The following is a 26,108-nucleotide window of genomic DNA, read 5'->3' on the forward strand; positions in this document are numbered from 1 at the left end:
ATTGTATTTCTTTATTTCCCAGCAGCTTGTCACTAAAACATATATATGTTGCGATGGCAATATAAGTTAGTTTGTTTCAATTCACCGTCAGAAGAGATTATTTGTTAGAAAATGTATGTATCCGTGCGTCTGCATGCGCGTAAACGTGTTCTGGTGCGCGCTAACAGGGGGTGGAATCTCAACATACAAATCTGGACAGATAAGACAGGTTAACAAAACACGCAGTCTAAATAAATAAAACAGCAAATGAACGGACGGCATGTGCGCTGCGATCAACCATAGAGCACATCCACCCACCCATACACACACACAGTTTTACCACACACACACACTTGAGTGGGACACCGGGCAGAGTGCGTTCCGCCGATCATCTCCTCCCTCCCCTCAGCAGCAGATTGCTGTGCCTCTGACGACAGACAGTCACACAGTGTTGTGAGCGCGAGGCTGTGGAGAGACTGCATCAAGGAGCGAGGACTGCATGTGCGCTTGCATCGGGAACGGTGCGTGGGAGTTGTTCTCTCTCTACCTGCCATTTGCATTCCTTCTTTATTCTCCACGTTGATCCTCGGACGAGTGCGGGCGCACAGGGAGTCCCATTACCGAGGGAGGATCGCGCTGCGTGTGTGTGCGTGTGAGCGTGTGTGTGTGGGTTAAAAAAAACTACGGCTGTCATCTTAGAACCGCGGCACTGCTGTTGTGGAGAAAGTCGTTGGAAATCTGCAAGAAACGGGTGGCTGCTATCTTTTCTTCTACACCCCCTTCAATTTTATTGTTTTAAAGCTGTCTTTTAAGGCGATGGACTTGAGATAGTGCGTCTCAATTTGAGTGTTGGTGACTGGGAGTTGCCGTTGGGGAGAAATGCGAGAGGATGCTTGGAAGCAGTGAAGGATACAGCAGGTGAGTTTTCGATTAGGAAAGCACAAATTGGGTTCTCTTTTAACGCAGACTATTGTTCACAGTGTTCATTCTCATGTCGATGCAGTTTATAATGTTAGCTCAGGCCAAGGTTTTAAGAGGGGTGGAGATCCAGAATGCAGCGGTCTGGGCTACTTGGAAGGAAACATCCCTCAAAAAATGTGACTTATAATGTGTCTTGGGTGACGTTAATTATCACGATAGACTGTCCTAAAACTCCTTGGATAACATTCCGATGTCAAATCGGTATATTCCAAAATGTCCGAGAAAGTACGCGATGATAAGGGTAGAATCGGTTGACAGGACAGAAAAGCAAACGGGGACTTGAGTGTGCTTAGGCGCGTCCTCTGCAGGTACAAATCATCTAATCCTGGCACATTGGAAATTAATTTAGAGAAGAGATGTTATCCTTTCACATTTTGACAGTGTAATCTGGCCATTTCTCTGCGTATGTGTGCATGTCTGGGATGACGAAGGCTTTAAGCCATTCAAATGTAATTGTCCCGTGAATGTGAGTGTGTGAGAATGGGGCGTGTGTGTGTGCAGGGGAAAGGGGTATTTGGTGGGATTGCAAAATGTTATCTTAATCTAGCCTTTATTTGGCCACGTATGGACTTTGCTGAGATAACATTTCTCATTGTGTGGAAGTGTGATGCAGTCGTGATCATCCCCATATGCCATTTCATTCATCTGCAAAGATGGCTATCTGTTAAATGGGCAGCGTATTAAAGCAAAGCAGGCTTCTGCAGCAGGAGTCGTGCATTTCATTGATCCTCAGAAACGACTTTGGAATTTTTGGGTTTTTAATATGACAACAATGGGGTCCATAAGGGGCTTACACTGCAGGACACAGGATGAAACTTCTGTGTGTGTGTGTGTGTGTGTGTGTGTGTGTGTGTGTGTGTTTATGGGGCCACACACCGTATGTTGTTTGTTATTCAAGGCAGCATTTGCAGAGAATATATGACAGTGGCCCCTGAAATGTTTCCCTCTTTATTGTCTAGCACTGCTCCTTATAATAACACACCAAAACAGTTGCGGCAGAGTATCAGAAAGCTGTGTGATGCTGTGCCTGCGGACATTCATAAAGTGCTGTAGCTCTATTGGTTATAAATAGCCGGAGGCAGCGGACAGCCAGATAAAACAGGAGCAGCCTGCCATAGCTCGAGCAGCCTCTCCCTGCTTTATCAGCGCTCACCATCCAAAACGATAGATATCTGATACACCCCGAGATATCACACAGAGGCAGGGGCAAGTGTGTGGCACATGGGGCTTCATAGATGCATTATAGCCTCTTATGAGTGCTTTGTTTCCCTCCTTGGTTACATTCTCATCTTATTAAGAAATATCTGTAGTATTTCCCCTCTGCTAGGTCCCTTTGTGACACTCAATAGTGACTTTAGAGTCGCCTTATCACACCAGATGTTTCCCCTATAATCCTTTATACCGTTCACTGCATTCCTTTAGGTTTTTTCAACTTCACTTGCAGGCTTTAAATCGTATTGCTGTCGGGTTTTGATCTATGCGATGATTCGGGATGCTGCTGACTCAATCATGGCTGCCTTGCAACAGCCAAGAGGATGCTGAGGTGTGCGATCCGCTTTATCCACACGCCCTGGCTGCCTTCATTAAACAAATGTGCGGCCGCTGACCTTGGCCATCCAAGAGTTGTCAATAGGATTCACCTTTCTGCCCTGCGATAGGCTATAGGACATTAACAAAGAGCCCCCCAGCTCGCTCTCCTGCAACATTATGCTGCTGTTGACATACTATATTGAATTACAACACAATGATCAATGTTTGCAATAAGCTAAACCTCCACGCAGAGTATCAGATGTCTCAGGAAAATCATGCTGCTCATAACAGCATTATATGTCTACGAAGAAAGGTTACATCTTGGCATGTTTGTAATTTAGTCTCATGTAGAAAGGATGGAACAGCAAACCTATAAGACCAGAATAAGAGTGTGGGCCGCATTTCAATAAGTTGGAAATGAAATCAGCTTCACTGTAGATTTGTCAGCAGACCGGGGCAGAGGAGCAGTCGAGACGGAGTGGGCGGTGACAGTGTGGACCATGATGTTAGTGCATGATGACTGATCACAGACTTGCCTTCTCACAACGCACTAAATGACCAATAGTGTTAGTGAGAGGGCTAATGCTGGCTTATGACGTGTAAGCGCGTCTCTTGGAGACACTCACCCCGGGTGTAAAGCCGACACCTTCTGCATTGGCAAGGTGTTTATTAGCTCCCAGTTGTGAGGCCTTGATGCCTAGATTATCCACACGTTGCTGGGAGATTTTACCCGGGACGGCAATTATGTTGTCTTAATAAGACCTGGCTGCCATTCCACTTGATGCCAACGCCTTCATACATCTAATGTGCCCTGGGCTGGATAACATGTTCATAAAACGCCTGCGGTGGGATCACAGTATAGCTGTTTGATTGAAGGGGGGAGGGGGTTCTCGTTCACAAGTCGCTCTTGTCCTTGCTGGATACCTTTTGAGCTAGATGAGCAGGAAAAGCAGCTGCAAGTGTTGTCTCAAAGTCCTCAGAATGATGTGTTTTATCTTTTAAAGATGTATCATTGTGATATCTTTAAGTGTCAAATGTTTCACCTAATATGCAACTTTCACAGACAGGGTGACAACAGCACTTAAAGGTCCCCTATTATGCAAAATCCACTTTTTCATGTCTTTTATACATAACCATGTGTCCCCTCTGTGTAAAGAGATTCTGAACGTTTCAGGAAAAAAGATTCTCTCACTTTTTGTCCTGATCCATTTATATAACAACCAGTCTGAAAATGAGCTGATCAGATTTTGGCCACTTTATGATGTCATAACGATTTGTTGGCTTGTGTAACCATTAGCCAATCACCAACCAAGATAACACCCGCACAGTGGTGCAATGGTTTTTAGGCATGTGGGTGACAACACATCTAAATGTTCATGCTCCCGGCTCTATAAACAAATCATGCTGCTTTAACAAAGCTCTGTTGAATATCTATTAATGTATCCTGGTTTCCTACTGTAAATACTGCAGTGTATAAACACATGTGGGCATGCAGCCAATGCTTTGCCCTCCATTTTACCTTCAGAGTGATAGTGGCTTTAACAGTGTCATTTATGGAATCACATTTGTCCAACTGCATTGCCCTTAATCTTGTGATGATTCAAGTATCAACATAATTATTATATGCACTAATCCAGACTTTGCACACACCTTGTTTTATCACATTGGCCACAAATCTGAAAAAACTACATTTTAAAATGAAATCGAAAAATAGCAGGTTCCCACATGGTCTAAGCCACACGGTGTAATGCATTTCTATAGAACACATCCACAATCTACCCTTTACGATTATTAGGAGGCTTCTAAATGTCATGCATTCAAATATGCCTGTGGGGTTCATTTAGCGTTCAAGGATTCATGTAAAAAACGCTCCCAAAAGTGCACCTAATTCTGATCTGCCTCACGGTGTTGTGAAAAAATGTCTTTAGAGAGTTTCTGAAAAGGTGCCTTGAGAGAGCGATTTCACCTTTTATGTTTGAGAAAAATCAAGGAGTCCACAAAGAAAAGCTGGATTAGCATTTATTTTTCAAATGGCAACCGCCGACAGGAATAGATGGACTACACAGTATGCTTAGAGCACTTTACCTCTACAAGGCTAAAACATATTCAGGATCCACGTGTACGGCATTCATTTAGATGTATTCTAAAAGTCCTTGAGCATTGCCAACATTCAATACAATTATATTCCAAACAATCTACAAAAGATGCCAAGTCCTAAGAAGTGTTTACAACCCTCTTGAGAGAACAATTGCATTAGGGACTAATCAGTAACTATGCTGGCACCCCTGTTGCCATGCAGACTTAAACTTAAACGCCCATCTTTTAGACAACTGTGAATGGCATGTGTGTCACTCTGTTAAGCTGCTAGTGGGCTGTAAATTACACTGTTAGAGGCTGTCGGTGGCCTCAAATTGACAGCCGTGAATAGGAGGTGACAGCTAAAACATTTTAGTCACAAGATGCTGAAGTAAATGGCAAAATGCACTCTTTGATTTCACTTATTCCCTGAAACTGAATGCAAATGAGATGTTACATGGAATCCATATCCATTGTGTTATACAATGCCTTTTTCTTTCGATCTTTGCACTGAATATTATTGTCCCATATGATATTCACAAACTTATTTATAACTGGAGTCTGTTGTAAATTGTTTTGCGGTGGTAATGATTGCTATTGTGTGGCAAAATTACAGTATGTCGCATATGTTCTACTGAAAGCATCTATTCACACAGTGCTATTCACTCATGACTGGAAACCCAATAGTGGGACAATAGAAACTCCACTCATACAGCCTCACTTGAATGGAGCGTATGATATTTTCCAGAAGTGGGAACAAGATCTGCGTTTCTGCCCCACCTCTCTGGTGTAATAGCTGTTAGAATACCCTATTGAGATGCATAGTTCACACAGTTCAGTGTTTAGGTAGTGAGATAGCACTCAACTCTCAATATCTTTGTCTAGTAGGCTGACCGAGGATCTACTTCAAGTTGAAGTGAAGGTGTAATTTGCCCCGGATTCCCTACAGATCTCCTCTGATTTTATAAGCAAAAGAGGAAGTATTTGTACTAATAATGAAGTCCTTTTTCTCCTGGGTAATTCTGAGATGATTCTCCCAGGTTTCGGCTAACAGATACCTGACCTGTTCCTAGCCATTGAGGTAATTCATGTTTGAGTAAGGTCTGACATGTCTCTGAACTTGTTGTGTTGCTTTATCATGGCACTGTAAAATGGCCAAAACTATATCTGTACCAAACCAAGTTCATTAATGGCATGGCCACCGCTGTTCAAGTACATTATAGACGGACTACACTCTGTGATACTAGGATTAAAGGGTTCTCAAATCATTCACATATTTGAATGTACTCCAAGCCCATTATCCCCTCCTTCTGTCAGATAAGTGTAGGTGCTTTTTGTCCATCGAAAGTGAGCTCCCATTCATCATGTGATGCAAGACCACAGAGGCCTTGCTTTGAGGTATAAAGGGGCAGGGGCTCTTAGTTCCCTAATAGCTCTCTTTCTTCTACCATGGTGCTCTCGCTGTTTAACTTCTCTAAAAGCTCTGTCTGTTTGTCCATCTCCCTCACTCACCTTATATCACTGTCAACAGAGAGGGGGAGAGGGAGAAGGGAATGACAGAACACTGTAACAAAGAACCGCTCACACTGCGTCGGAGGAGAGCAAAAGTGCAGGGAGGAAACAAGGGGTCAGATTTCAGGTTATCGACCAGATCGGAGCGGCATGAGGAGATGTTAGTTTCTGCTAGACATGAAGAAGCAGCAATACTCTCACCTACACATGGACATGAAGAAGAGATTTCCCTTTGCTTGAAGCAAAACTTGAACTTGTGCTATGTCACTGAAAGTGTATTCATCTCCATCAATATTTACATGATCTATTATTATAGTGGAGTGTCATATCCTGTTTATGTTCTTGGGTTAGTTTTATTTTTGGATATGCAATATGTTTCCTATATCTAATAAAATGTGCACCATTTCCTGACTAATTTTGAATCTGAAAAACAAAAACAGGATTTTTTGCCACCTCCATTCCAAGTCAAAAATAGTTCATGAATCATGAAAATGGCTAAATTAAATTAATTGAGCATTTATGAGCCTGCAACCAATATTTTTTTACCCTAACATCCTCATTTGCTTTACAACGTTTTCAAAAATAATGACGAATTCCCATCACAAGTTTCCACGGCCAAACTAATGTGTTAAAATTGCTTATTTACTCTGACCAGCGGCCAAAAATCAAACATGTTCAATTTATAATGTTATGAAAACAAGCAAGAAAGGCATGCAACCATTCAGACTTCATATTCAGTAAATATATTATTGTTCTACCAATGAATGGCTAAAAGATTAACAGTTCATAAAAACTTGAATACATTTCCAACTAAATATTAACCACTTGCGCAACATATTGAATTATTTAACATGGTTGAGCATATTTTAAGGAGCTATTTGCTGAGGTGCATGAGCAACGTGTTACATGTATTTGTATAATGTATTGTTAGGATTATTGCTATTAATAATCCCACAGCTTTTATAAATATATATTTCTTTAAAATGCCGTTTAGAAAGCAGGATCATTTGAGCTGTTAGATAATAAAGTTACACAAAGCAGAGAACTATAGCAATGACATAATGCTAATTTTACAACTAATAGTACATTGTAGATTTGTAATGTGCGTTTAGTTGTGTGTAGCTTTGCAGGACTGCATACAGTAATAACTCCTCTCTACGCTGGGCTGCACAATGTTGGTGGGTTGGTTAAGCAGAGAGGCAAGATGGAGAATCTCATTAAGTCAATGTTTTTCAGCTTTCATTCGGTAGAAAACAGAATGCAGGAAGTTTTGTTCAAGGACACGAGAAGCAGAATTACTGCCAGAAGGTTTGGGATTCAGGTTTGCCACACCTTAACGCACATTGCTGTCTGCGTGGAATATCATCTGATCTCCTCTAAAAGCAAATCATAGCTCGGACTTAAAAGCAAATCATAGCTCGGACTTAATGATTTTGCACGCACTGCTGAATGAAATTAGTAGATACATCTTAGGGCTGTGCGATTATGGCAAAAATCATAATCTCGATTATTTTGGTCAATAATTGATATCACGATTATTAAAAACGATTATCCATTTACTTTGAAAACATCCATATATTGAAAAAAAAAATGTGAACAGTATGTTTTTAACAGTTGATTACCCTGAACTTTAAGTATAATTCAACTGAAAAACCAATAAAAAAAAATAAAAAATAACATTTTTTTTTTTTTTTTAATAAAAATAATAATCGTTTTATTTCGATTACATTGTTTTCGTAATCGTTGCAAGCCAAAATCGTAATCGAGATTAAAATACGATTAATTGCACAGCCCTAATACATCTGATAAAAAGCATCTCTTTTCAGGATTAATTTGTTTTTGTACATCATCTCCATTTGTTACTACATTTACCTACATTTTAACTTTTGACAGACAGTTACTAACATCGGCTAGTCACATGCTCTAAATCTGGGGGGGATGAGTGAGTGCAGGTTTAGGTGGTGGCGGGGCGAGGGCGAGTGGGGAGGGTGAGACTGATGAAACGACCAGGCAGCGATCAAAGGCGACAAAATGAAATGGCATTTGACCTTGTTGGACGCTGGCAAGTGACGTGCCACAGAAGTGCAAAGTAGTTGGGAACCTGTGGGAATTGGGAGGTCTGCAGAGCGTCGATGTGGGGCCAGAGGAGGGTTCCGGCAATGTAACCCTTCCATCTCATAACTGATTCATCAAGACACTCTTTTCAAAAGGTGGAAAGGAGGGCAAAAGTTATTACGATGTAGGAAAAGTCATTTTAAGGTGTGAACAAAAATGAATCTCACATGCTTTGTAGAGAACGTGACTAACTGTGAATTTAAAATCTTGCTCATGATGAGAAGTAAAGAGCTCTTTGTGTCTGATGTCACAACAGAAGCGTAATCTGTCGTACAGTGCATACCCTGGTGCTGAACCTGTGCTAGATATGCAAATGTCATATACATAATTCAGGTGTTTCGCATTTGCATGTGCTTGCTCCTACAATGTTGGCAATTATGGGTGAAACAGTAAACAAAGAAAAACAGCAAATGCTGAAATTGAAAAAGCTGCAGCCAAACAATGTTTTGCCTAAGACTGAAACCATTATTCAATGATGTGTATTTGATTCATTTTAAAACAACTATAAAAAGAATAATGTATCATTTGATTACATTTCTGTTCTAAAAGCAACATTTAAATGTCTTTGAATTTCTCACAATGCAACTATTGTCTGCCCTGAAGCACACATGTATTGTGTTTCATGACGTAGCTCTCAGGTAAGAAGATGTGTGTTTGTTCCAAAGTTCCTGTTATTTTATTTCCATGCCAATGCTATAAATACAAATATGTTCAATCATCAGAAATGCACAATATATAAATAAATATAAAATGTTTTGTTCAGCCCAGCCAGCAATGTTTCAGCACAGTCTCCTCTGTAAATGTCATACTAGTTACATCACAACAAGGCTAACATGACAAGACTACAAAGATGAAATTCAAAAAATGTGTGTCCACGAGCATAACATATCCCTGTCAGCACGCTTCAACAAAAGGCACTGCTCTTTTCAAGGAGACAAAAAAAAACGTCGTTCTCATTAATTAGAGCATGAGTGGCAGACAGATCTCACTTCCCAGCTCTGCAGATTGAGGCTGGATGGGCTTTGATATGAATTGCTCTCAAAATCTAATGAGGTTTTTCTAAGAGATATTAATCCACACATGGTTTATATAAGCTTCCCTAAATGTGCCATTTTAAAGCTTCTTCAGCAAAATCACTTTAAAGCTGAGAGAAACTTCTACTGCACATTTCTGTCACATCTTTAAAAAGGGGTGCACTAGTGTTGACAAGGGATTTGCAGCATCTTTGCCAACCCTAAAGCCATCTGGTATTACTATACGGGGTCACCTTGTCATTGATCCATGTGTAGCACGTGAAATACCTAGATTGTCTTTCTAAAAGTGAGATTCAGCTCCCTCTAGTATTCCTCGGATTAGCAGAGCTAGTGAGATGTGATTCTTTTCTTTTCACTATCTTTATGACCTCCTCTCACACAAGAGGGAACCGAAGATAGGGAACGAGAGGATACAAGGACAGCTTAGACAAGTAATGTTGCCTTTAATTGCTCGAACCTCCCAGGAGTGCTATTGCTTAAGTACTTCAAAAAACTGTTGTTGTTTTCCTCCACATAATCTTTGATCATATGAAGGTCAGCATTTTTTTTCCTCTAAGCTTCTTATGAGAGAATTTTGAGCAGGTGGATTGCTCAGAGAGAGGAGACAATGTCCCCTAGCTGGAGTTGAGAGTGAGAGCCCCTTTTTTCCTTCCACTGCAGTTACTTTCTAACCGTCTCCAAAGCCAGTCTCGGCCATCTTATATACAGTAGTCTTTGCTTTTGTTGTTCTGCTTAGTCCTCATTTCCCAGTCTATATCAATAGCGCCATTATGTGGGGTTTTTATCTGGCTAATTAAGGCTTCATCTTTCTGGGCAATCTCTCAGAGGACATGGATTAATCTCCCCTATCTCTGCACTGGAGCCACGGTGGGGTCGGCGAGGGCTGCTCCACTCTCTGTAGATTGTTGAGGGGGGAAAACGCATCGACATGAGGTTGTTTCAGTGAATTGATACTCAGAAATGGAAAGATATAAATATTGGATGCTTACATTGAGAATAAGAGTACTTATTGATGAGCTGTGGTATAGGTTTTTGGAAACAATCGATTGTATAGTAGACTCAGTTTTACAGGATGTTTGCCCAGGATTGGTTTTGTCTGATTCATGCCTTTTTTTGCAAAAGCATATTTATTGGCTAAAGTCTGTAACTAATCCCTCTATAACTTAAATACTGTGAATTATTGTCACTGCCAGTATGTGTCAGTTATCTAGCCTATTTTATCAGCAGAAAGCCATTTTAATCAATAACTGAACAGACCGTAGCCTATGGACAATTAATTTGCAACCCCTTTGCATTTCAACAGGCGCCATTTCGTTTGCATATACAATCAGGTGATTCATTTTTGCTTGAAGTAGGGATCCTGAGTCACTGTTTGGCAGCGCAAGAACAGCACTCTTTGAATTTCAAATGCCGTGTTGTTTTGGGTCAGCTGTAATTATAGTTTAGTGTTGAAAGTCAACAGATGTCTGGGTCAACACATTAAAACAAGAGCCGTGATACACTGCAGACCTGTCACTAATTATTTGGGAGGTTAAATCTACCTTTTTGACATGTCACGTTGCAAAAGAGAGAAGACAACAAAGACACTTGTTTTGTTGTCGAGCAGAAAAATAATCTGCCTCAGAGCTTTGGCTGGCACTTGAGCACTTCTTATAATGCAACTGATTTTTTGATAAAGCACTTATGAGACAGAGTTTTTGTCAGAGCCAACTCCAAAGAAGAGATTAATCCTAAATGAGAAAGCTTTGGTGACTTTGTTCACGCAGTACTTTGATAGGAGCCATAAATTAAGAACTTTGAGGAGGCTTTGACGTATTTTTGTGTGATGAATGTGTGTGTTGTACATTCTCGCATTTCTAAAAGGTGTGTTTACACTGCCATCCATTTTAAATCCATGAAAGACTCTCGGTGCGTCTCACTTCGGTTATTTTTCATTTCCTCGCTCCTCGGTATCACCGGAAGTTGATTTGTCTGCGCCATCTTGACTACCGTCCCAGTGGCCTTATTTTTGCCGGAGGATCGAGGAGCAATAACGGAGGAGCGATAATCGAGGAACCACCAGACCATCCTCCGGTGAAATCCTCAGACACTCGCCCCGCCCCCTTACTGTGTATCGCTCACTGATTGGACGATGCAGCGCATGCACTGATCTGTTGCTTCTTGACATGAGAGCAGTTTCCCAGCGGAGTGAAGAAAACACATGAAACTCACGGGACTCACTCCTCAGTTTATACCGTGTTTTGTTTCAATGAATGCATCATTCAGTTACAAATATGTGATATGTCTGAACAACAAAGTGGTCAAAAATCATTTTATTCATTTATTTGAAACATTTTCATGATCGCTTTTTTCGTTTTACATTTTCATTTATTGTCATTGCCATTCAGTCAGTCATTAAGTGCTATTTAAAATGTTAATTTGCTACATATCCACACAAACAAATCCAATGAATGTTAATCTAACTGGATTTTGAGAGATAACATATCTCTTTTTCTTCTCTCAATTATTTTATTTATATTGTGCACTCTAATCAATATTAATCCAACTATTGTTCGTTTATACATTTTAAGAATGGTGTTTATCTTTTTTGAGAATGAGTTCTTATTTAGTTTTATTTATTTGGGTCTACAACAGATGATACAAATGTTTATGTCAGTAAATGTGTACTAACAGAGGCGGGGGTGTTTGTGAAAACAACGGGGACAGAGCTGCTGTCAGACGAACAGCTGTGCAGCGTCATCACAAACGGACGTCGCTTCACGTGACGCTCCGGAGGAAAGGACGTCCCATTGCTCTTAAAACTAATTTCCCTGCTTCTCGTGGTTTCCTTGCGTTTCTCCATGCTTCCCTGGTGGGAGGGACTAAACGCAGGGAAACGACGCAAGTGAGGGACGCAAGGATTTCATTTAACCGAAGTGAGATGTGTCTCTGAATGAGATGCATTTAGTGGATGTCATTCAAAAGCAACTATTTGAAATAACTTTCTCATTCAAAAAATTAGACAAGGTCGAGGTTAGAAAGTTGTTTCAATGCTTATTTTTCTTTTCTTTTGAGCGTGGTGCAAACTTGTCAATGGTGAGATGTGAAATGGTACATCAAGTGGTGGGAGGAAGGCCTTTGGAGACACATGGACAGATTGCTGCTTTTATCCGTTCAAGGTCAAAGAACTCTATACTCAAAAAGAAATAGCTGTTGCCATTCAGGAATGCATTATCAGACATCCTTGCGAAGAGATATTGAACATTTACTCTCTTAATCATAAAAGGAGTTATAAAGATCACTAGCTGGATTCAAATAGTCATAAAATAGATCAATACATATTAAAACAGAGAAAAAGCCCATTAGATACTGGATTTTTGTTATAGCTAATACTAATATGTGAAAGTTAACAGACTGATAACAATTCATATCAGCTGCTGTTAATTATTTGAAATGCATTAAACATATTTAGGATCCCATTAAAGATGAATACTTTTCTAACATTGACTATTTTAGTTTTGTATTCTGTCCAAGGGGTTTATTGGCCTCTACCTACAGTTAGTTTAAAACTCTATGTCAAGTTATCAAATCAAATCAATCTTTATTTGTATAGCCCAATATCACAAAACACGTTTTTATCAGTGGGCTTTACACATTAAAACAAATAACAACATTGTAAATCATGGAGTTACAGCTAAATGAAAATACAAGATAGTGTATGTAATACAAATAGAAACACAAAATAAATTAAGATAACAAAAAAAGACAATAAAAATACATAAAACATTCAAATTATTCAAATGAAGTACCATCAAAATCAAATCAAATGAATACCATAAAATGTGAGCTCTAACCGAAGGCTTTGCAAAAAACATTTGCAAGTTATGAGATCTTTCATTGTTTTTCTCCATCAATAGAAACCCAAAGCATTTCTTAGTTATTTTTACATAGAAAACCGATAATAATAATAATAATGTGATAATGAATATTATAAAACAATCATTGCATTGAGCTCCCCTTTGCAAGTGTATTGCCTGAACCCTATGCTGTTTTCCCGCTACAGTAGCAGTATCCTCCAGTGTCTGATCCCAGTGCATTCATGTGGCATTTCCTGCACCTCTCTATCAACTAATTACAGCTAATTTCCCTCACTTTGAGCTGCAGGGCCAGCTAAGCAGAGGGGACCTGTTCTTCACCACATTGGGAGGGAAGCCCTTAGATGCCAGTCACTATTAAAGTCAATATGGCTCCAAGCCGCTCCGCACTGCCTATCACACTTCCTATAGCAGCTGATAAGATATATAGCTCAAATTATTCATTATAAAACGAAGGCATGTTTCTATGTTGACTTCCTTAATTGAGGAACCAGAGTAGCCTGCGGTGTAGTCGCAGGTATTAAAGCTACATCCTTCAGACGTATATGGATGAAGTGGTTGTTGCATAAGCCAGAATACAAACCCCCTTCCTTTATCTAACCCCCAATACAAACACTCTCTGGGAAGCTGTCAAATCCACTCACTTCATATACGGATATCATATGTTTGCTCACAAATTATAAACAAGGGTACATTTTTCAGTAGTCCATTATGTAAACAAGATGTCCCTCAGCCTAGAAAGGTATTTTTAACATCTGCACCTTTCAAAAATTACTGCTTTGATTTCAAGTACTGGTATTCCTAAATTAAGTTATTTCGTTTTATTCAATTGTAATTAAGTTTAAAATTGAGAAAAAAAACAACAAGAAAATATCTTATATAGGTGAGGAAAAAACAGATGATTACATAAGTAAATGTGTTCATGGCAGCTCTTCAAAGCAGCGATGGGGGAACCTGAGTATTTCCTAAGCTCCTTTGCTTTTGGCACAATAGCCTGAGAATTCATTACAATAATAATATTGAGGCGTCTGTGTTTCTTCCTAATCAAAAACTTGTTGGTACATTTAGCAAGAGACGAAAAAAAAAAGGCTCTTGATTTTCACAAAAGACAAACGTGTAACTTAACTACAATCATCCTAAATGTTATGTGGGCCCTTTGTACTGTAGTGCAAACAGACGCAGCTTTTTTGTCTCAAAGTACACACAAAAGCTCTTTCAAGGAGAAGCATTTTGGGCTATTTTCATTCAAGTTTTACTACAGCCTTAGGGACTATTTTGTGTAGTGAAGATCTAAAGCAGAGCTCAACAATGAACAATTATTTTAAAATGACATCTAAAAAGCTATCTGCTACAAAGTTGATGTAAGCAACTGAACATTGTTGTTTAAAAACAGCTTAGTTTGTTTGACCAACATTTCAAAGCCCAAATATATTTCATTTTAATGATAGAAAAACTGGAAAATGTCAAATAAAAATAACAAGACTGTTATTACATTGGAGACTTTTGCATGATAAATCACTTGGATGATTCTTTGTATCAACCTAAGAAATAATGATTGGGGCAGTGAGAGCCTTAAGGCCTTTGACCGTTTTATATCCATTGTTACAGCAGTCAGTGAAACAAAGTTTGTGATCTAAAAGTTTTTTTAATTACATGACTCGAACTGCTGAATGAAAACAATATATATATACACTTTTTGGTTCATTGCTTGATACAGACTTTCTTTAAGCACCCCATGGGACCTTGTTAGCGCTGGCCTCTCAATCTTCCAAACTAAACAAACTAGAACAAGCCAGGTTCGGCCCACACAGTAAATCAGTCATCCATGATCCACAGTCTGAAATACAAAGCCCTGTGACCTTCCCTGGTTATTGTTTTCTCCTTCATGTATTGCCATGGCGGCGGTGCTTTCATTGTTGCCAGCGTAGCAGCAAGTGGTGCACCGGAGTACCGAAAGTTGGCATCTCCTGCGGTGTTTGGAGAAGAATCTGTGTGTAACCGTGTGCCCCCGTGTCATAATCGCCCCTCAAGCCTTGAAGGCTCTGTCAGCAAGTTGTCCTTCTCCAAAAAGATCAGGGGACAAAGCATTATGGGACAAAGCAATACGCAGACAAACAGAGATTTTTATAACAGCTGTTCCTAACACAGCAGTATGTGTGTTAGAAGCAGCCCTCCCGCCTGTGAAAGCATTTTCTCTCAGCCTTTGAGGAAAAAAGGGAACCGCCATTCCAGCAGCTCTCTCTGGGGGAGCTAAGTCGTTCACAATCTAGCACTTCTGCTTAGTTACCTTCTACTAGCAAAAACACTTGAATTGTACTACAGCCCATGGAAGAAATATAACCCATTTTTACCCATAAGTGTTTATTCGTAGCGTGTTTGGAGTAATGGCAACTGGAGTCTTGTTTGCCACATGACCATGTATTTGTAGTTTGTTCTTGAATTCTAGTAGACATCCTCTAACGTTTCATATAGCGCTATCATCAAGCTATGTTATCAATAATGTCTAATACTTTGATTTACGATCTACTACGCAAAACAAATATTTCAGCTTCAGCTCTACCTTGCGTTTAGGGCTTATTAGCATCTTTTAGCAGGCTAAACTAACACGGGATTATGGTAGGCTTCTAAACGTCAACATTTAGCATGGCTGTTTGTTAGCATTCTGATGATAGCATGTTTTAGCTCAAATCATTGCTGTGAGGCTCACAGATCTGCTAGCTTCCATATTATCTGCCTTGTTCATTTTAAATCACTTCAAGCAGCACTTGGACGAAAGTGATAGAAGAGAGAAATAAAATGATGTTGAATGCTTTAGAATCAGCAACTTGTTTACCATAAACATGCTCCATCTTATCATATTTTTCAACAGATAAAGCATTAGTATTTGATGAATACTTCTTGGCTGAGGAAGATCCAACTTCACTTTAGATGTTTATGCAGCTTGACAGTAAATGCGTAAATGCACAGTAAAGGTTCAGCTCAATATGAATCAAATCAAATATTGTTGCACTTTGAAAGGCACTTTAAATAAATGTTATCAAGGTTATGAATGGGTCGCTTTTAAAATGGTAAGAGATAAATCAATATAAATTATTATTTTGATATAGTTTACATGCTTTCATCCCTTTGTCGCTGATACAAATATTGTTATACTGAAAATGTGAATCAGTATTTCTTAGGTACAGCTGAGTTTGGGTGTATGTAAAACAGCATAACATTATTCTTTTAACAATATAATTGTAAGATAAAAATATATATTGTCAATAAAAACATAGTGAACAATATTCTCCTCTTTGATTTATTCAGAGATGTCGTTTTCTTTTTCTTGTTTTTAAAGGTCATGTAGTGAGATTGTGATACAATATGTAAACGTGTTATTTGTCAAAACACAAACGTCATTAAAATTGTCAGAACTTGCATGTCTATCAAATTTGGCTTTGATTTTACCCTTCTTCCTCCAAAAACATCTATTGGCAGGTTTTTTCCCCTTTTTGTTTTCTTGGATGTTGTGAAAGGAGTGTGTGCGTGTGCGTGTGCGTGTGCATGCATGTGCGTGTGTGTGTGTGTGTGTGTGCAGAGTCTTGTCAAAATTCAGGATCTACTTTATAAAAGTCTGACATTCTGGGGGATGTTCCTCTTTGAAAACACATCTCCTGAAGAACCAAAAATGTACGATGGACCTCTGAACTGAGCTGGGGAGGCGTGGCTTATGATTTTAATCATGATATAACAGCACATACGGACACACACTCCGTCTCTCACACATAACACCGAACCACATCTATAAAAAAATAGCCCCAATAAGGAGCATGCGTCAACTTGGGTGCAATGAAAATGACTGAGTTTTAACAACCACTATAATACTGAACTCTCCACATATTGTCACCCTTTATTGCCATAATCAGTAGCAAATTGTTAAAAAAAAATAATCTCTGGAAGTAATCATATCCTCTGGAGAGGAAATCCCACTGAATTGAAGATGTATGTCCAGTGCTTTAATCATTATGAAAATACATCAAAACATTTGAACCTGTGACCACAACAACTACAACAATAATACATGTCATTGATCACTTACCCTAACACCCACACCACTCAATAAGGTCTAAGCAAAGGGTCAAGATCCCATATGGCTTTAGGCATGCTATGTGTTAAGGCTAACAAAACAAAAAAAATGTAATCGTAGTATCACCATTTGCTTTTTGTATTCCAATCTTTACTCAAACAATATATATATAATGTAGTACAGCTGAGACAAGGAAAAGTAGAATTGCTGCAAATAGTTCATCCACCCTTTGTATATCAATGAGTCAAGAAAGACTAAGTTTTAGAAACTCTCTCACTTATGGGCACTTGCAAATAGGCTGCTTACCTAGTTACTTTACATATCTGTGATGGATTTAGACAGAGCACCTGCACAGAAACATTGAGGTGAACTTCAGGTTCAGATGTCCACAGCTTTCATGGCCGAGATTCATCGGGACAACAGCTGGCCGCTGTAAGAGTTCTGCACCTTGTTGCTCCGACCAGCTTCTTCGCCCGGATTAGGGCTTTGCTGTCCATCTGTCGGGCGTCGGCTTACATTTAAGCCCTGCCATTTCACAGGCCTAGCAGCAGCCAACACGCCTACCAGGCAGCTAAGCTTCTCAATGACACAAGGGTAACCTTTCTAGAGAAATTCAGCTAGGCGACATTATAGCAGTGTTAAAGTGATCTTTCTTGGGGAGCTAAAGGTCACACTCTCCTGGTTAAGATGGATTTAACGCAGAGTGGCCGTCACTATACATGTTCTGTGTTATAACTCTAAACTGCTGCTTACTGCAAACAATTGAACCAATAACCATTTTATGTAGCAGTGACATTTATAATCTCACAAGCTGATTTTTTATTGATTCACTGATTAATTATCCAATGAAAAAAACTATAGTATATACATCTTAAAATCCAGTAAATGTGGTTTCGAGTTAGGGTTTGCATTACTATCATAGCCATTCAAATAGTACAGTAGATACAATTCTACAGCTTGGTCCGTCCTTTCAGGATAAAACTGCCAGCTGACTTAGCAGTTTGCAGAGGAATAGGAATTAAAGGCTGTTAACACTATGTGTAACAGATAACGTCAGCATCATCTTAAGGATATCAAAAGCTTACAGGTATTTACCTAGGCTCAGGAGTAATGTTGCGTGATAGGTAAACTAAAGCTTTTAGCAACGCTTTACTTGTAACAATACCCTCCCATACTTGTTGTTTGATTGTGCTTATTGTGGAGAACCTAATGAAAAACAGCCTCTTTCAGATGCACGGCACTAGATCTATGAGTGATTTCACATTAAATGCTATAGCAATTAAAACAACTCACTGCAAGTGGGTGCACAAAACCTGTTCAATCAACAAGGTGTAAATACAATGAGTGAAACATATCGTTATCTTTATTAAAAAAATGGTTGTTTGAGTGGCTTGGGTATATAAAGAAACAATATCTTAAGGACCGTATTAAGATTGTCCGTATTATTATGATAGATCCACTGATGGCTACTCTTACGCCACTGTGTTATAATAGGAACATAGGGAACCGTTCATTTCCTGATATGATTCAACACATTTAGGATCCCTGTGGATGCTATCATAAAAGGCATTCATCTCACTATTCATTGATATTGTTATTACTGGTCTTGCACCATATGGTCCTTATTTAATCATCGATGATGTCTTACTTCTACTCGGCCACATGCTTTTCTTTGAGAAGCACGCCTCCTCTCACTTCACCTCAATTAATGTAATTCTCTTGGAGCTCACTTGAGTGCTGATTGGAATGAAACACTGTTTTCAGAGTACATGCCTGCGAGGGAATGATAACACCAGATCATTAACAAAACAGAGCGGCAAATGTTTACCAGTGGATGCCATTCTTCATCCTAATGTGTCCCTGTCTGTACTTATTTGCTGCTGAAGCCATGTGCAATAAAGTTGCCGTCATGAAAACAAAAAGGAATGACTGTAAAAACTCAACATCTCTCTCTTATGGCTCTTGGAAAAATAATCTGATGGATCATAATGGAGTTATCAAGTTCAGTGTTATTTTGTGTCATGGGGAATTTAAAACTGTGTAGAGGAGTAAGAAGACTCATTCAAATGTTTCACTTGGGTCTATAACCAGCTGAAGTTGAAGTCATGGAGCTTTACCAACAGGGGATTATGAATTGACCATTTTCTTTATTGGGTTTCAGTATCAGTGGTAATAGAGTTGGACATAATAGCATCTCATCGACTGATATTCAATATGCGATAGCCACATGATACAGGGAGACTGATGGAATTGAGCTTGCAATAAGGACACTCCTTCTTCTTAGGTGTCTTAGCATGCCATACACGGCCCCGCACCACTCCATCTAACGGCACTCAGCGCTGACTTGATCAATGGGGGTTAAGGAATAAGAATGATTCAGGATGGCTCGAGGCAGGAAGGAGCACAGCAGGCTCTGGTGAGGGGTGAACAATCATCTCCGCCTGTTTTGAAATCTCCCGGTTTCACTTGATTAAAGATGGTTTCATCAAATTCCCTATCTGGACTTTGACCTCTGAAGTAATAAAGTACTATTGTGTGAAATAAATCTAACCCATAAACCCTTTTTTATGTGTCTGATGTCCAGTTGCCCGTTGGTTTAGTTGGAAAAAGTTATTAGATGTGACCACAATGGTAGTAACATGTCACCCCATGATTAACTGTTGACCGTAATTTAACTGTAATATCAGGTTTTTTGCCCCCTTTGCTCTACACAGGCATACTCCGTCAAATGTAACATGGTCCTTGAAATCTGCTCAAGCACAAACATGTGCACTATCCGTCACAAACCTTATGTGGATCAGCAAAAACGCACCATGTGATCATGTGGCAATTTACAGAGAGAGATGAAACTGCATAATACTGGCGAAAGTCTTTGTATGGTGACAACAGCCATCACACACAGACAGGAGTCCCCCAGAGACATGTCTTGATGAGTGTGAACTAGATATGAAGGATTTAATTCCTGTGGGGAGGGGGTTTATTGTCTCACACTTCACTGTGAGTTAATTACAGTAACATGTACTTGAATGTTGAAAATGACATATTTTAATTGATGGTTAAACATTTAATTAAAACATCCATCTACAATCATAGCATTAGTGACACTATCATTAGTTCACCCTTTAATATTATGGATGCCATTTTAGTTTTTTGCATATAACTGGAAATTATGAAATGATAACATCAATTGTTAAATGTTAGTTAAATGTTTGTTTTTGTTCTTCTTAAACCCCGTATTTATCTCTCTGTATCCAATTCCCTTGTGGTGTAAGGTCTATATTTTATCGTAAAGGATTGCAGGAGCCAAGTGTCAGCCACAGCACATACATCACACTTGCCACCATCCATCTTTGATTGCATCCTCCTGTTACTGCTGCTCTACCCCCCTACTGCTTCTTTTTAAAACTCAAACAGTGAATGCAGGCTAGACGTAGGATGAAAAGAGTAGGGGATTGAAAAATAAAAAGACGTTATGGACCCAGATCAAACCACAGATGTGCTCAACGTGTGCGCCTGTGACACAGCATGAAAAATGCTGTTAATTCCACTTGAAGCTCTGCCCCTTCACTTCATATCAGGGTGATACCATTGACTGATTGATCATCTGTATGGTGTTCAGAATACAGGAGACAAAATGAGAGCGCGGATAAGATGTTTGTAGATTACTAGGATGTATTAGGCATTTGATTTTCTTGGTAGAATCAATACTTCCTAAGATATCACAAATAGGTGTCACAGAAAGCAGTGCATTCACAGCAGCTGCTTGCATTTGAAATACCTTTTGAAGCTCTGTGTAGAAAAGCGAACGATGCAAAATTCAAAACCGTCAGCACTCTCAATTATGCAAGCACATACCTTATTCCTCGTAACCGCCCACCTCTATTCATCTAGAGTCTGTGGCATGAATATTGCAGCGGGATTCATACTCTCTGTTCTGTTAGGAACTGTGTCACACCAGAATGGCATTTTTCAGCATTGTATGCGGAAAATGTAAACAATGGCGAAAAGTTTGCACTGCATATTTTAATTTCACTCTATAGCTCAAACCATGGCATACAATCTCATTGTGCATGTTCCTATATTCCTGTTTGAGCTGATGTACTTAATGTTCCAGATCTGCACTGAAATGCTAGGTAGTTTATTATTGGTGTCAAAGCTGGTACATTTTATTTTCAAACTAAATGGTTTTCCTCTTCTTTGTGTCTCCCCAGGTAACCGATAAGATGGCGGCCAGGGAAGCGACTGGGCACAGCTACCTGGTGGCTTTCTGGCAGCCCATTCTGATACTGATGCTTGGCGCCGTGCTGTCTGGCTCCACTACAGGCTGTCCATCCCGCTGTGAGTGCAATGTTCAAGAGCGCTCTGTGATGTGCCACCGCAAAAAGCTCATGACAGTTCCCGAGGGCATTCCTGCAGAAACAAAACTGCTGGACCTGAGCAAGAACCGCATCAGAACCATCAACCCAGACGAGTTTGCCATTTTCCCCAACCTCGAAAACCTGGAGCTCAGTGAAAACACGATCTCCACCATTGAACCTGGAGCATTCAATAACCTTTACGGTCTGCGGACATTAGGGCTGCGTAGCAACAAGCTCAAGCTGATACAGCTTGGGGTATTCACAGGCCTGAGTAATCTCACACAGCTGGACATAAGTGAGAACAAGATTGTCATCCTGTTGGACTACATGTTCCAGGATTTGTACAACCTGCGGTCCTTAGAGGTGGGTGATAATGACCTTGTTTTCATCTCCCACCGAGCTTTTCACGGGCTTAGTAGCCTTGAGCACCTGAGTCTTGAGAAGTGCAACCTGTCCTCCGTACCAACAGATGCTTTTACACACCTTCACAATTTGATCACGCTCAGGCTGCGTCTCCTCAATATCAATGTGATACGGGATTATTCCTTCAAACGGCTCTACCGGCTGAAAGTGTTGGAAATAGCCAATTGGCCTTATCTGGATACGATGACTCCAAATTGCTTGTATGGATTAAATCTCACCTCCCTGACCATTGCAAATGCCAACCTGACAACAATTCCTTATGTTGCCCTGCGGCACTTGGTCTATTTGCGCTTTCTTAATATCTCCTATAACCCTATCCATACCATTGAGGGGAATAAGCTTCATGACCTTCTGCGTTTGCAGGAATTTCACCTGGTTGGAGGCAGACTGGCAATGATTGAGCCCTACTCTTTCCGTGGTCTAAACTACCTGAAGATCCTAAATGTTTCTGGAAACACTCTAACTACTTTAGAGGAGTCTGCTTTCCATTCAGTTGGCAACCTGGAAACCCTTGCCTTGTATGATAACCCCCTGGCCTGTGACTGCAGACTGTTATGGGTTTTCCGACGACGCTGGAGACTGAACTTCAACAGGCAGCAGCCTACCTGTGCCTCCCCTGAGTTTGTCCAAGGCAAAGAATTCAAAGACTTTCCAGATGTCCTGCAGCCAAACTACTTCACGTGTCGCAAGTCTAGGATTAGGGATCGCAAACCTCAGCAGAAATATGTTGACGAAGGAGCCATTGTTCATTTCGCTTGCCAAGCAGATGGAGATCCTTCTCCAGTGATAATGTGGCTATCTCCGCAAAAGAAGTTTATCACCTCCAAGACAATTGGAAGGCTTTCCGTGTTGCCAGATGGTACCCTGGAGGTTCGATATGCCCAGACCCAAGACAATGGTACATATGCGTGTATAGCTAGCAACGCCGGCGGAAATGACACCTCCCCTGCTCACCTTCACATCCATAGCTACTCGCCTGACTGGCCACAAAGGTCCAACAAGACTTTAGCCTTCATCTCCAACCAGCCCGCTGAAACTGGTAATGGTACACGAGCCAATGCCCCTTTCCCCTTTGATATTAAGACGTTGATCATTGCCACTACAATGGGCTTCATCTCTTTTCTCGGTGTCGTCTTGTTTTGCCTGGTGCTGCTCTTCCTATGGAGTAGAGGTAAAGGCGCCACGAAGCACAACATCGAGATCGAGTATGTGCCACGGAAATCGGACGCTGGCATGAGCAGCAGCACAGCGGATGCTCCTCGCAAGTTTAACATGAAAATGATATAACCCAGACAAGGAATTTATTAATTTTGAACAAAAAAAAAGACAAATGGAAAAGAAGACATTTTCTTTCCTCCCTTACCAACCTGTGGATCCTGGTCTGTGAACATAGAGTAAAATGTTTTTTTCTGATCTAAGTGCTAAAGAAGAGAGCACTTCCTGACTTTCACATGTAAGAGGGGATGAAAGCACCTCCAGTGCTACAAGGCATTGGTGGTTTCTACATGGCCTGTGAAGGCATCAACTGACAGTCAACTTTGTCATATCAGTTCATATTCCTGTGGATGTATACTGGGAACAATATATCTGAAAAGAAAACACTTCAAACAGCCAGTATGGGAGGGGCAGATCAAACATCGCTGTTTTGTGTCTGTATTTTTTTATTTTATGTTATTTTTTTCTTACATTTGTTTCCAAGGTTGAATGTCAAGTTATGAATGAGATTTGTATAGGTTGATGAGCACATGTATACAACGTACAATTTAAATGAATCATCCTTATACTATGTTCTACATATGGTCCGTTTTCTTTCCTACAGTGATGATTGTTCTGTAAACCATCAAATGTATATGTTGGTCACAATACCTGATGAACAAAAAAAAAGTATGTCCCCACCAGTGAGCAGAAATATATAACAAAGTATAGCAAAATGACATGATAGGAAATACAGAATGAGGCACAATAGAAAATCTTATTTGCAGCTAATTCATAGCCAACTTCTTGTCCGAGAAAGAACAATGAAGGGTACTGTAAACCAGTTGGTCATTAGGTGACCTGAAAAACAGAATGATACACATAAGTCCTCTGAAATTACATATGGAGATATATAAAGGTACATATAGAGCAACTTCAAATATGAATTGCCATGTTATGTACTGTAAAAATCAAACAAAAGGGTATGTAAGAATCCATTTAATGTGACTCACAGGATTTTTATCATTGGGAAATTGCTCTAATAAAGCCTTTTGAGCCATGTATCTGATATCAGTGTCAATGTCAGTCACCCCTATTATGCACACAGTGCACAAACATGGATTGAGAGCAGGATACATAATGAAATGTGAGATGTTGCTGATATGATGGAGCTCTGTACCAACAATAGACACAGCATCTATCAAGCTGAATAGTTAATTTTAGGACGTTGATACTGTAAGCGCTTAATAATGGTATTATTTGTGCTCAACATGATTGCGAGGAAGAAAAAGTTTGGTGCTCCAATGTTTTAATATATGTGCTCTTCAAGCTGTAGAATACTTCTTTCATAGTTTTTTTCTTTTTTCTTGATCGTTTAACAAAATCAATTGTTTATGTCGATGATCCCCCCCCCATCAAAGCCATGGACATATTACCCTCCAGGATCATTTAAAGGTTTGCTATTCCCCAGAAATGTGCAATGTTTGTCAGTGGAAAAAGAACTGTGCATACAATGCTCCCAGTTGGACCTGCATATAAACATCTGACGTTACAGCCTTTTCCTTTTCGAACACACACTGTGGACAGCTTGGCTTTGCAACATGTGTGAGGATAGAGGCTAAGTTATTTATGATGGATGACATTACAGACAACGACAGAGTAATGGGCTGGAAGTATGGACAGAATATGCAGATGGTTTGAGTGACACAGATGGTTTTACCCATGGAGCAATCTGAAGCAGCTTTGGTGTAATCCATTTTGCATAAAGAAAAAAAAAATACCACTGGATATGGCTCATCGTTCTCCCTCTTGCTGAATGCTCTCTTTGTTCAAAGTGTGGCTACTGTACCCAGCCTTTTTTTGGTCCCGAGTGATCCCGGGATTCCGTTTTTTGTTTCTGTTCTAACATTTTTTTTAATTTTGACCCTGGACTATGTTGAACATGTAGTCCAAGCCAACTTTTTACTAAAAAAAAAAGTTAAAAAAATAAATCTATGGAAAATACATTAAAATTGTTCTGTGCAATAAAGGTAATATGCAGATTTTTTTTTTTTAATTAACAAAATTTCATTGATGTTGAATTGTTGAGAATATGGTATGTTGTATTAAACAATCTATGGACTTTTTTAAACACATGATGGTCCTATCTTGATTTTAAAAAAGGTGTCGTTGGTAAGGACTGTCTTATTGCCAAAAACTACAGCCGTGTGTGTGTCTCTGTGTAGGGTTGAATAACATTGGTTCATACCAATGTCACATCAATTACATTGTGTACATACGAGTCATAATACATTTTATTTTTCCTCTATACAGATTTCTGAAAGTGAAATATAGTGTAATACCCCTTTAATGTGTTTTTACACATGTACAATCTGAAGTCTAGCTGCACATTTGGCTGTATTTTTTTGTATCTATCAGTGACCAAATAAACAATTTAATGTTTATTTTCTTTGATTGGATACCTCATTAAATGATTATGCAGACCGCAAGGTAATTTACCATCATGTATTCCAATGCTAATTACTTGTTTACAGGGCATTGGTATTTCACATGTTTACTTGTCTGGCCTCTAAACATTAATTAACCACCATTAGTAAAGGATCACAAACATTAAGTATAGGGAATATTATTCATTAGCACTGCTAATGTGTCATATACTTCTGTATATTGGCAAGGTAATTAGTTGGTGACATTCAAAAGTGTTTCATATTAGGGTGTCTCTTAGTGAAACATTAGCAAATCAAGTTACTTTTTGAAGGTTATCGGAAATGACAAGGGATAGGACTGGGACAGCCTTGTTTTATAAAATATGGTTATCCTCTGCATTATGTTTGGATCTTTGTCCAATTCCTTATTATTCCTTGCTTCCTTGGTAGGCTCCAGGGGGACTTTTGACATTTCTTCTCCTCAGGCTCTATCAAAGCTTGCTCATTTGTCTTCTGACTTGAAAACAGACAGGCAGAATAGAGGCGGAGAGAAGATATTC

At 39.6% G+C, this 26,108-nt stretch overlaps 1 protein-coding gene across 1 annotated transcript; it reads left to right on the forward strand.

Moving 5' to 3' along the window:
• The first annotated feature begins 467 nt into the window (after positions 1 to 467).
• On the forward strand, positions 468 to 25,257 carry lingo1a (leucine rich repeat and Ig domain containing 1a). The gene is made up of 2 exons (XM_034149072.1): positions 468 to 897; positions 21,359 to 25,257. The coding sequence occupies exon 2, from the start codon at positions 21,371 to 21,373 to the stop codon at positions 23,213 to 23,215; it is 1,845 nt and encodes a 614-aa protein (XP_034004963.1). The 5' UTR covers positions 468 to 897; positions 21,359 to 21,370; the 3' UTR covers positions 23,216 to 25,257.
• The last annotated feature ends 851 nt before the right edge of the window (positions 25,258 to 26,108 follow it).

The sequence above is a fragment of the Trematomus bernacchii genome, unplaced genomic scaffold, assembly GCF_902827165.1.
Source record: "Trematomus bernacchii unplaced genomic scaffold, fTreBer1.1, whole genome shotgun sequence".
NCBI classification, from domain to species: domain Eukaryota; kingdom Metazoa; phylum Chordata; class Actinopteri; order Perciformes; family Nototheniidae; genus Trematomus; species Trematomus bernacchii.

Excerpts from the sequence above, each read along its gene's own strand:
- lingo1a (XM_034149072.1), top strand. The coding sequence starts at position 21,371 with ATGGCGGCCAGGGAAGCGACTGGGCACAGCTACCTGGTGGCTTTCTGG.